Source organism: Pygocentrus nattereri, chromosome 7 (genome assembly GCF_015220715.1).
Source record: "Pygocentrus nattereri isolate fPygNat1 chromosome 7, fPygNat1.pri, whole genome shotgun sequence".
NCBI classification, from domain to species: Eukaryota; Metazoa; Chordata; class Actinopteri; order Characiformes; family Serrasalmidae; genus Pygocentrus; species Pygocentrus nattereri.
The window spans coordinates 4140087-4153072 of record NC_051217.1 but is presented as its reverse complement, the minus strand read 5'-3'; the positions used below and the strand labels follow the sequence as shown (position 1 = coordinate 4153072).

The 12986-nt window shown below is 41.0% G+C and overlaps 1 protein-coding gene across 2 annotated transcripts in view; it reads right to left on the bottom strand.

Moving 5' to 3' along the window:
- Positions 1-12986, bottom strand: part of tango6 (transport and golgi organization 6 homolog (Drosophila)) — a 34281-nt gene that overhangs the window by 20717 nt on the left and 578 nt on the right. For both annotated transcript variants that reach the window (XM_017690943.2, XM_017690950.2), the window contains exons 2-13: positions 10778-11430; positions 10459-10572; positions 9574-9724; positions 9174-9280; positions 8209-8371; positions 7896-7978; positions 6998-7110; positions 6564-6740; positions 6357-6483; positions 4886-5080; positions 4017-4151; positions 1444-2124 (exon numbers count right to left, since the gene is read on the bottom strand). In XM_017690943.2, coding sequence (XP_017546432.2) covers positions 1444-2124; positions 4017-4151; positions 4886-5080; positions 6357-6483; positions 6564-6740; positions 6998-7110; positions 7896-7978; positions 8209-8371; positions 9174-9280; positions 9574-9724; positions 10459-10572; positions 10778-11430 — 2699 coding nt within the window. The remainder of the gene's footprint in view (positions 1-1443; positions 2125-4016; positions 4152-4885; positions 5081-6356; positions 6484-6563; positions 6741-6997; positions 7111-7895; positions 7979-8208; positions 8372-9173; positions 9281-9573; positions 9725-10458; positions 10573-10777; positions 11431-12986) is intronic.

Here is a 12986-nt window from a genome sequence, read left to right as displayed (position 1 = left end):
TGTGGCCTGAGGCTATAGCAGAGTTACACAGAGTTCATGTGAGGTCAGAGCTGTGATTTACTACTCCGTGTGAGAAAAGGAATGGGTGACATTGCATTTAGTAGATATTACAATGCACCAATATAATTTTTACAATCAGTATCATGCATACAGAGAACCAGTAACAACTTCAAATGAGTCATGCAGAGACAAACATCCACACAGACAAACATCACAACAATGTTTGAAGAGGCAGCAAAAAAGAAAAGCTTTCCATAGTAACTCCCCCTGCCAATGTTTGAGTGTGTGTACCCGGGGGGGGGGGGGCAGCTTATTACAAAGAATATTAGATTAGTAACAGAATCCCCAAAGGATCTGTGTGAAGCTTAGGGGTCTTACACACACCAAACATCTCTACTCATTCATAAAACATGGGCCATATAATCCTCTACAATAACTGGAACTGCATATTGCATTGTTAAGGATGCACCGATGTGGGAGTTGTGGGCCGAAGTTGATAGCCAATATTTATTGTGTGCATGATAATATACACATTTTTCAAATGTAGAAATTAGGACTAGATCTTCTTGGACTATCACTTACCGATTTGAGAAAATTTAAAAGAAATTAGAGTCCAAAACTGAACCTAAACCAGCCCATCATCATTCAAAGCTCAGAATAAAACCTGATATTTCTCTAGATAGCATTGGCTAAATTACTGTGTACTGACAATAACAGCCATCAAACAATCACAGACAAATAAGAGACAAAATAAATAAAATAAATCTGTCTGATCCTGTTTTTTTTAAGCAAATCAGCCAATACCACCAATATTATCATACACATTTAGTCATTGTGATGGGTTTGTATTTGATAAAAGACCTAATTTAAAAAATGTTGTGACAGTATGTGAAATGCTTATGAATACAGAACACAGTGATTGGTAAATTTTCTTATAAGCTGATAATGGTTCAAAAACAGAACATTTGATGTATGATCTTATGAACTTATTTGTAAGTAACTTTGATTTGTAAGAATACGCTCAATCCAGATTTGATGCCTGTATCATGTTCCAAAAAAGTTGGGACAGGAGCATGTTTACCACTGTGCTACCTCATCCTTTCCTTTTAACAACCCTTAGTAAACCTTTGGAGATTGAAGACACTAAGTAATCAATTTCTGAAAGTGTTTGTTTTTTTGTGTTTTCCTCTATGCAGAGATTTCTATGCAGACTCCCTTCATTTTTTGATAATAACATGCAATGTAGAGGGTGAAATACCTAAAATCCTTGCAAGCGCTCACAGAAGAACCTTATGTTTAAACTGCTGGAAATCTTAATGATGCATTTTAGCTGAGTGGTAGGTCTTTACCCATCCTTGATAATACAGGACTAGGTCTTTCTTGGAAGTTCCCTTTTATACCCCAGCATGCAGCCTTAACCACACCACCAAAGCTCAGACTCACCATTAACACCTTGTCCCGGGTCTCTAGTGCTTCCTTGTCTCCCTCTCTCAGAGCGTGTGTGAGGGCTCGTAGAGCCATGGCCCGAGTGGGCACATCCGGGTCACAGGCCTCCAAAAGCCACTCGGAGAGGTTTTTTTGTGGCGTAGGACCAGGAGCAGATGAGACAGAGCTGCGTGCGCTCATGCCACCGAGTTTGTGTACAGACAGTTCTCCATCTTTGTGGGGAGGCCTGCATGCAGAACCTTGTGCTTGCTCCTTCATTTCAGCACAAGACTCGGCTACACCATGATCTGCATTCTGCTGTGGTGCTGAAGGCCCAGAGGCAGCAGACCCTGAGCTAGAGTGTGGACTGAATGAGTTGGAGCTGTATAAGAGTCCGAGTGATGGCTGACTTGGTTGAAGTGGGTCAACACACATAGAATGAGTTCTTGCTGATGAAGCACTGGCTGAGGCAGCACTTGTGTTCTGACCTTTCGGCTGACTTGCTCTTTGAGTGGAGGCACCAGCACCACACCATCCAGCAGCATTAATCACAGAGCCTGGGCGATAAGCCCCATGTGTAGCGATGGTAGCCTGCAGGTCTGAGGCCAGCTCCTGGATAAAAGGATCCGGGTGCTGCTGGGAAACCTGCTTTAGTGGACCCAGCAGCCTAGACATGGAAGCGTTGTCCTCTGCAGAAAGCTGAGAGGAAACATCAACCACTAACTAGACAGTCAACTCCATTCATAAATACAATCGCATCTCCAAAAAAGTTGGGACACTGTGCAGAACGTAAATAAAAATAGGACGCAATGATATGCAAATCATGTAAATCATAGTTTTAAAGGAAATTCACAAACCAATCACTGTAGTTTTGAAAGCGAAATGCTCTCATTCTCATTTGATAGAGAATTTCAGCTGCTCAACAGTTTGGGGTCTCCATTGTCAAATTTTTCATTTCATAATGTGGCAAAAGTTTTCAGTGGTCTGAACTGCAGGCAGGCCAGTTTAGCACCCGGACTTTTTTAATACAGAGCAATGCTGTTGTAATACATGCAGAATGTGGTTTGACACCGTCTTGCTGAAATAAGCAAGACCTGTCCTGAAAAAGATGTCGTCTGGATGGCAGCATACGTTGCCAAAACGTATATATCGTTCAGCAATAATGGAGCCTTCACAGATGTGCACGTCACCCATGCCATGAGCACGAATGTCCATCTGTACCATCATGAACACTGGCTTTTGAACTGTGCACCAAATCATGCACAGTGTCCATGATTTCCAAAAAGAATTTCAAATGTTGATTCGACAGATCCCAGGACCCATTTCCACTTCCCCGCAGTCCATTTTAAATGAGCTTTGGCCCAGAAAAGGTGTTTAAATACGGTTTCTTCTTTGCATTTTAGAATTTAAACTTGCAGCGATGAACTGTTTTTACAGACAGTGGTTTTCAGAAGTGTTTGAGCCCATGCAGTGATTTCCACTACAGAATCATGTTGGTTGTTAATGCAGCGGCGTTTGAGGTCCCAAAGATCAAGGCCAGCAAATACTGATTTTTGGCCTTGTCCCTTGCATACAGAGATTCTTCCAGATTGTTTAATGACATTAGGTACCGTAGATGATGAAACGCTAAAGTTCTTTGCTTTTTTACATTGAAAAACATTATTCTTGAATTGCTGCACTATTTGCTCACACAGTCTTTCACAAAGTGGTGAACCCCTCCTCATTTTTACTTTTGAAAGCCTCTGAGATGCTCTTTTTATACCCAATCATGTTACTGACCTGTTGTCAATTAACCACCAGTTTTGTTTTTGCAGCATTACAAAATGGGCATATTTTTTCAAAAAACAATAACATTTCTCAGTTTCAACATTTGATTTGTTGTCTTTCTACTATCTTCAATGAAATATAGGGTTTAAGGGATTTGTACATCATTGCATTTTGTGTTTATTTACATTTTGCACAGCGTCCTTGTGGGTTCCTCCCACCCCCCCCAACCACATTCAGAGTGGTTTGATATAAAATGCTCTGTTCTAGAGAAACCTGTAGAGTCAGAATTGTTCATAGTGGTGGTGATAATAGCCAGATATCTGAAGCATTTAATCCCTCTAAAGGTTCCCTCACAGAAAGTTATTGCAGGAAATGATTACAAATATGCTGCCTCATAACTGATGCACCATTTTCTGATCATTATAATATAAGGCTGTGGCCTGAAAGTTATTTGCTTAATTCATTCAAGGCAGAGGAGTAAATGTAGGGAGTGGTAAGGCAAAATAGTCCCCAAAGAAAACATTTTTTTAATTAAAAATGACTTAACCTTTAGCAACATTACCTTAAAATGACAATATTTGCATTATAGACATGCTGTGACCCCTGGTTCCTATCCCCACCACTGTGAAGAATCTGAGGCTTTCGCATCACATCCACTCTCTTTGCTTGCACCTCAATGATTTAACTATGCAGAAATCAGTAGAAAACAGTGGAATTCTCATTTATGTTAGAACACTTTTAAAATGAAAGGCTACGAGCCCCAAACTACAAACAGTGAATGTCCCAGAATAAGATGCTGATGACTAATAAGACACGGGTTATACCTGTGCAGCTCCAGACAGCAAGGTAGCAATCAGGCCCATCCCCATACTGAGAGTCTGACTCTCCACTGCATTCTCTGAATCACGCTCCACACCTACACATGCCCTGTGCAGCAGGGACTCTATAAAACCCACCACCTAGAGCAACAGTGCAAGACAAGAAATAAGAAAGTAAGTTCTATGTGAATAAAGCCTCTAAAATGGCACAGTGACAACAAGGTAAAAATAGGCTATGAGGTTTTTGTATGTTTGTCCTGCAAGTTCTGGACAGTGTGTATGCATTGCTTTGTTCCAGTTAAAATGTCACAGATTTTGCCAAGAATTATAGATTGAGTGTGCTATTCTGAGAGAGCTTAAAGTATGACACATCATGCCCTAAATTCTCTTAATAACTCCCAACAGAACAAGGCTGAAAAGATGGAGACAGACATTCAGAGTTAGATAAGAAGTCTCCAGCAAGAAGCTTAAAAGTCCAACAAATTTAACTGTTAAGAACAGCGCAAATAAAAGCCACTAACCTCTAATAAGGTAAAAGCTTACTAAAAGTTTTTTTCTGGTGGATGTGCTGACCTGAAAAAGTTCCCCTTACCTTAAATGTACTCGAAGAATCAACACATTTGGTGTCCTAAATTTACCACTGGCTAATGCATCTAACACGCAACGAAATCTTAAAGTCACTATGCACATTGTGTGAACTGCATGTGTAAATCAACACATGCCACATTTGTAGCTAACAGTCTGTCATATAGTTACCAAAATTATTATGTTCACACAGGAAAACAGTGCACATTGACTTTCGCCAAACTGTATCTCGTCCCATGCAGAAAATTCAAACAAAACAAAACAAAAACAAAAAAAAAAACAAAACACACCTGGGTGGGCTTGCGCAGCAGTAGTGTGTGTGGCAGCTTCTCACACATGACAGCCAGGGTCTGCAGGAGAGCCAGTCTCTGCCCATGGCCATGCACACACCCCACCAGGTGCTGCTCCAACTCAAGCAGCGTCATTGTCGACGTGTCCACTTGCTGCTCAGCCTCCTGCTGCTCTGCCGCCAAATCTGTCAGATCCTACACACAGACACAACAGTTTAGGAGACGCTGTAATCGAGAAATCAGGTTGATGGCAGACGTTATTACCTCAGTGTGTGTATGTATGTGTGTGTGTGTGTGTGTGCGTGCATGCATGTGTGTCTGTGTGTTAATGGAGTAAGAATGCTGTGCGCATTTTGGAATCTCTGGTTTTCATTTGTGGTATGTTTGTCATTTGTTTTGAACTTTCCCTGCTGGCCTGGGAGTTCCGCATTGTCATGCAAAAACCAAATGAAAGGGAGTTTTTCTTGGCCAAGAGCCCTTTTAATGCAGTGGTGGAGTTTGAGTGTTCCACAGGCCAGGAGACTTTACACTGCAGCTGGGGCATGGGCTGTGGTAGGGGACCTTAACCAGGCTGCTGGCTGAGAAAGTGTACATCATCGCGGAGGGGTATGATGAGGCTGTGGACTAGGACACTTTGTACCGTAATGGCAAAGTCTGACCGGGCCGTGAGCTAGGATCCTCTGCACCACAACAGCAGAGTTGTGGGGTACATTACATGGGAGCATAGGGGTTTACCTGGTTGTGAGTCGGAACACTTTGCACCCCAGCAACGGAGTCTCAGTGGGCCCGGAAAACCATGGCAGCGGAGTCTGACTGGGCTGTGAGCTGGGGCACTTTGCATTATGGCAGTGGAGCTTGACTAGGCTATGAGCCTAGACAATTTGCACCATGGCAGCAGAGTGTGATGGGCTCCTGGCCAAGAGATTTTACACCACAGTAGGGAGAGTTTTCCCTCTGCCAGCTGGGAACTGTGTGTGCATGTGATTTGTAGTTTTGTTGCAACTGTAGCTGTAAATATTGCTGTATAAATTAAGCTTTTTTATTATTAATTAAGCAGTATTATTATTACTGTCATTAAATAACCTGGCAATTACTTTTCTATTTTTAAATACTACATAATTCAAAGAAAAATTAACAGAGAGAAAAGAAGATTAAACCTAGAATTTCACCTAGCTGGGTTTCATGGTTTCCAAATTATAACTAAATAGGTCACATTTACATTATAAGCCTTACTTGAGCATCAGTTAAAATCTTAAAAAAGATATTTCTGCTGTCACTGCTCACATTCATGTTTAAGTCATGTAACTGAACCTGTCCTGCCATTAGTGTGACACATGCAGTTAAGAGTGATGGTTTTAAATGTGTATTCTGTGCACAGCTTTGAGAAAATTAGATGGCATGTTTCAGGAATTTGTTCCACTGTATTGTGAATACAGTCATGAATGCTGCACCGCAGAAAGAGGGTGTGCACCTGCAGGAGCACGAGGAAGAAGTCACCAGGCAGGTCACTGTCCTTCATCTCAGCCAACAGCTGCACAAGACACTCCACTCTCCACTGCTCTCCAGACACCTTCTCATACAGAGCATCATCTTCATCACTAAGGAGAGAAACACAGAAAATTATTTTTTATCTACTTTAATAACACGATGCGACATGACAAAGTTGCATGTCAGTTACCTGATTGGCTCTCGTCGGGTGAGTCTGACCCCACCTTCGCTGCCAGGTGCAAACTGGAAGCCAGGTGCGACTCCGCCTCCATCTCCCTGCAGGAAGCACAGGCCTTTGAGCTGAGAGAGTGCTGAAGAAGTCTCAGTATGAGACAAGTACCACAGCAAGATCTCCTGGCAGGGGGTGCTGTGAAGCATATTTCATAAGTCTATGTCACTCAAACAGATTCTGGATGACAGAGACTTTAATTACCGGTCAATGACGTTTGCTTCTCAACTCCAGTGCAAAACTAAGGAAGAAAACTCTGGACATCAAACATTTCTTGGTTGATCAATTAGGTTTGGGGCAATGAGAAAATTGCATGAATCAGATTCACTGGTCAAACATACCTTCAATGTTACCAACATTTTACAGTATTATAATTTTATCATGTTTATACGAACCGTAAGTGAGACACATTTTGTTTGGTGAAGCATAACAGGCTGAAGATGGCTGGAACTACATCCCCCAGAGCACTCAGCATGGTTCCTGATGGCCTGTTACCCACCACATAAATCTACAAGATGTAAAAAAAAAATTATAAAAAAGGACAAAACTACAGTTCCACTGCTAACTAAACTAAGTTTATGGGTACAATTTTTGTACTATAAATAAAAAAAATATTATAGAAAAGCAGGCATTTGAAATGTCAGCATTACCACAAGGTTTCAGAATGTTTTTAAAAATATAATATTTTAATACATTTTTATAATCTCAACAAAGGAAAAATCATAGCATTTTCATGTCTCAGCAACTATTCTGAACTAGTTTACTACACATCGTGACTCTTTTCCAGTTGTTGGGTAGTCTTACAATGTAATACCGCTGGTCAAAAAATACTTTAAAAAGCATTTTAAAATGCCCATGACATGGAAAACAGAATTTAAATAACTTCATAGTGTATTTCATTTACTATGCAGTAACATGCAGGTATTGTTAAAGTTTCAAAACATACCACTGATTACCCAGTCCAGAATCAGAACAGAGCTCACGTATTTTATATCAGTCTTAAAAGGCACAATAAAAAAAGCCTGTTTAAGTTGATAAATAGTAAAAATGAATTATGACCATTTTGGTCATAAGTTATAAATGGAATTAATAGTTGAGTGGGTCTTATTGAACTACATTAGAAGTCATTAGATGTCCTGTCACAAATGCTGGGAGTAGACTAATATAATCTTTAAAATATTAAAATAAACATTTAGACAATCCATTACAGGAAACGTCTGACAGTTCACTGAAACATTTAAAAGGTTTGCCATCAGTTTAACAGCTTAGCTTTAGGATGGAGCATTCTCTCACTTTATAGACATCCTCCACACAGCGGGTCAGCTCCCACTCGGGCACTCCCTCCTGGGGTATGCCCTCTGCAACATGAGCCGCTTCTAAATGTGAAATGATAATAAAAAAACTGAGAGCCAACAAAGGAAACGTTTTCACGTAGGACTGAGGAGAGGAGCTCACTCCAGTGTACATAACATGATGACACAGCTCCATCAGTCAAGCCACTGCAGGACACTTTAACAGCACAGAGATCTATAGTCAATCAGTCACTCTACTAAGAGCTGGTCAAGCAAAACTGTATACACACACACACACACACACACACACAGACCTGAGACTGCTACACAGTGTTGCAGTGGTGAGAGAAGAGGAGACAGCAGGAAGCGATGGGCGAACTCAGGCTGGTCCCACACCATTGTTAGTGCCGCTGTGGTGGCCACTCGCTGGAACTGTCCTGCAGTTACCTTATCCCTGAAATGTAGAAGCTCGAGCACCTACAGACAGTAATGTAGAAATGTAATCTAGTTAGAAACATTTCGTAAAAGAAACATGGACATTCTAATGTGTGTATTATCTATAAACACAATGTTTCTGTGTGTCTGAAGCAAAAAAAAAAACCCAAAAAATCAAGGAACTTTATGGATTATGCCCTTCTTTAGAGTAACAAGTAGCCTGAACTGAAACCAGCATTCCTCCTATGCATGTTCTGTGGCCAGACCAGCCATATTCACCACTGCAGTTAAAAGAGAAGTCCACTGTTTTTTCTAAATATCTATATAATTCAGTTGTGGATATATAAACAATGTAATTTAGAGCCATTTTACCTGTAGCCATCTACAGATCATCACGTCATCTGAATTTTATGTCATGTTAATAATGGTAAAACAGCAGCATATCTGTAATGATTATCTGCATATTCATCTCCAACATAACCATTTAAAATATAGGCCAAAATCAGACATTTCATAAAACAATGCCAAAGCAAAAATATCTGTAACCATGTGATAACTTTCCGTGGTGCATCTTTTAGAGGCATTAAACACTTCAGTTAGATTCATATCACCACCACCACCGTGAACGACTCAGTAAGTTTCTCTAGAACGGAGCATTTCAGACCATTACATTCTGAATGACTTTGTTAACTTCTTATGCATTTAATTATGCACACAATTTGGAAAAATAAAATAGTGGAATACCCCTCAAAGCTCCTCGATTCCAATGCAGCTGATGCCTGTAAGCCCTGCCACATGCTAAAAAATTCAGCTTAAGTCACTACTTTACTGACTTTGTCTTTACCTGTGGGCACACTTGTCTGTAATAGCTCTCAGCAGACAGTGACTGCTGTGGGCAGGTTGCCAGTATTTTGGCCACAGCATCACATTTTCTCCAGTCTGAGTCTCCACCTAGTGGTCAAAATATTGAAAGACAAGCAAAGCCAAATTTTAAATAAAAACAAAATCATGCAAATATGCAGTCTGGCTGACACTAGGGCTACACTGTGTAGTGCACTGGAGGCAAATTTCATTACTGCACTTCATCTGCCAGAAAAAAAAAAATCAAACAAAAATAAGTCGGAAAATTAGTATTTAAAATGAATAACACCCACAGTGAATTACAAACCCTTCAGCAAGTGCCTTTGATTTTGCCTGCGGCAACTTTTTTGTTCGAAAAAACCAAGATTAAAGTATGTTCTTACCTCCAGTTCCCTCTAGAATAGCCCTGACCACAGCTTGGACCCCATGCGGCTGCATCAGCCTCTCAGAGAGCAGCTGCCCACATAGACGCCTCAGCCATGGGGGAGTTTGAGTGAGGGTCTTGCCTCCCTTTCCACCAGAGCCTGGAGCCACCTGGAAAGATACGCTCATGTAAGTTTGGACAATATGGATAACACACTGTGATAGATTAACATGTTTTTTGAGGTTTTCAGAAGTTGGAACCGATATGCCAGCCACTTTTAAGAGGGTTATGAAATACTCTGAGTACAAAGACTTTATTCTGTGTTTTCAAAAAGAAACTATTTAAAGTTGCACTATGCAAGTTTAGGGGATTTGGAGACCTCTCTGGTGGAAATGTGTAATTGCTGCCAAGGGGTAGAAGAACATTTTGTAAGGCCAGTTGTGTTTCAGACTCATCCCCAAGCAGATAAATCTGATGATCCCGAGTGGTGAAAAGGTATTAAAGCAGAACGCAGACAAGACACTTGGTTAAGCATGTGTCTTCTAAGGATGTGAATGAATAATCTACTACGGTCATCATCTTCAGTACACTGTTAATTTTGCATTTGTGACCTAAACAATGGTCTCTGCATCTGCATGTTGTATGACGTGATCCGAAAAAACCCTGGAAAATCTGACCTGACACTACTACACTTTAATCAGTAGTCCATCTAAATCTTACTTGTTTTATGATATATGCTCAAATACACACATCATATTCTAGAAGTGCTGAAGCCCCCTTAAATACTCAGACAAGCATACTGTGATATAATTTATCAGAATAACATATCCTTACATTTCCCACCTCTACAACAGAGTGACAGACAAACAGCAGAAACAGTAAAGTTGTATGCGGAAGTGCACACCTTAGGCCCCCCTTGCAGAACTAGCAGCTCCTTTATGACAATTGGTTGATAGACTCTTCCTAGAAGACCTTGGAGAGCTTCTCTGCAACTCTTCCGCTCTTCTACAGTCACTCCCTGTGTTAGAAACATCATCAGACAAAATGATTCACTCATTTAATTAAGGTTTTATTTCAGTTATAGGCACTTAGGCAGTCAATTCTTGCTTAACTGTGACTGATACCACTCTTAAAGCAATAGTTTGGTGAAACATCTTTCCCCATAACTAGAGTCACAAGGCTAATCTAGCTATGAAGTAATGAAAGGAAAACGACTTTCATACCTTACTGCTCTCAAGTCCTTCAGGTCGACAAGGCCGATAGCCTAACTGGCACAGTGCTGCCATGAGATCACCTAGATGGCGGGTAAAGACCAGAGTAGCTAGAGATGACACTGCAGCCACTTCCATTAGAACAGTAGTAGTGACCAGTAGCCTGCGTTCACATGGGGGAGCCACATCACGACGCACTGCGCACTCTACTGCAGCTCCAAATGCAGACCGCCGCTCCAAGCCCACCCCTACACCAGGGGCTAGATATGGGCAAAGGCCCAATGTGACAAGGAACTGCAGCACAGTGCCCAGGGTCTTCTGCTGAGCCACACTGAGGACATCTGGAGGTAACGGAGGGGCTGCCTCTGGTGTGCGGGGGTTTGAAGCTGCACGGCATGGATCCTGATTAAAGGCTTCCAGGAGACTTGTGAGGTGGCGCGCCAAGCAGAGCAGCAGCAGGAGGCATTCCTGCACAAAGCTCCACGTAAGGTCCTCAGTGTCAGAACAGAACCATGACACCTCCTTCCTGACCTCCTCCAGTAACTGGCGGGCTTCATCCAGGTCTCCACCGGCCACCAGGTGCTCCCTCATTTCAATCTGATTCTTCTGGAGGGCACAAAGAAGTGCTTCATGTTGCAGCGTTTGTGCACCACTCAAATGGGCCTCTGGAGAAAATAAGGCAGTAACAGGAAGGGTTCACAAAGCCTGACACTTCACGGTCTGAAAAATGACATTTTGTTTAAAGTATTGTTAGAATGCTGAATTGTGAACCCAGTATTGTGACACAAATTGTGGGCTGTGTGCCATTAAATCCCATAATGTTAACTGACCAAATGTGACTGTGTACATTTGTTAGGTTTTTTCTTTTTTATGCTACACAGGAAGAAAAGTCTTGGAATAACGTATTCCAAAATACATGCACATTAAAAAAAAAAAAAAAGATTATTTTATTATTTCTGATTGTAGTGATTGTTTTCAGTAATGCCAGGCTAGCTTCTCTGCCAGTTCATGGTTATAATGAGAAGGCAGTCATCTATATTATTGTTCAGTGTGCTTTCAGGCGTGTTAAGAGGGAAAGTCTGAAGTTATACAAGTGCATTGAAGAACTGCAAAAAGTCTGACACTTCTGAAGCTAACTTTTTCACTGACAACACAGCGCGGCACAGGCTCAGCAGACAGAAGATAATGACGTCATTAGTTAATGACGGCACAGGTAACTCCAGTGCTGAAGGAATTAATCAAAACAGTAATGCATTCAAGTTACTTCTTACCAGTGGTGGACAGTAACTAGGTAAATGTAATTAGTTTCTGTACTTAAGTTGTTTTTTTTCGTGTATCTGTACTTTACTTAAGTTTTTCCCTTCTGGGCTTTTTTCCTTTCACTCCACTACATTTTAGAGTCTAATATCCGACTTTTTCCTCCTACATTTTCAGAAATCTGTCGTTCCTTTTGGTTTCTGTGTGTATAAAAACGTAACATGTCAAAACAAAAGAAGCGCAAAGCCAGAGCACCAATCAGGGCCCAGCGGTCACTTTGTTTATAGCTGGTTTTGACCTGTTGGTCATACCGACCCAGTGCAGCACGCGGTTCAACGTCAGCGCAGCAGCGTAAAACTTTGGGAGAGTCTGTTCAACATAAATGATGAACTAACCTAACTTTGTGTAAATAGAGCACAATATAGAAATATGTCCACATATGCAGTCGAGACTGACGCGGCTTTTTTCTGAATTTCTACAAACACCATTTCATTTTATAGTAAATGAGTTTGGGCTGGTTTATGTTTATGAACAGACGCCTACAGATCAACATAGTAAAGGAGCTCATCTGTGATCCTGAGTTTAAAGCCAGTTTTTATTCAGCTTATAACTAATTTATAAAGTAATCTTAAACTGAAACTTTGCTTGTGTGTAAAAAGTGATTTCAGAGCCACTCGGTTCTCCCTGATGGAAACTGTTTACCTTCAGTGTTTTGTGCTTCTGATCATTTTAATAGACGTCAGCGTCACTAATTAATGACGTTCTATTAAAAGACTGGTTTACCAAGAGAGACGCTGGAGGACTTTCACCTGAAATGAGTTCATGAAGCCAGTCTGGTTATAAAAATGATAACAGGACCAGATCAGAGCCAGAATTACTCTTTTAGTACTTTTACTTTATACTTAAGTACATTTGAAGGTAAATACTTTAGTACTTTTACTCAAGTGGAGGTCTAAAGGGAGGA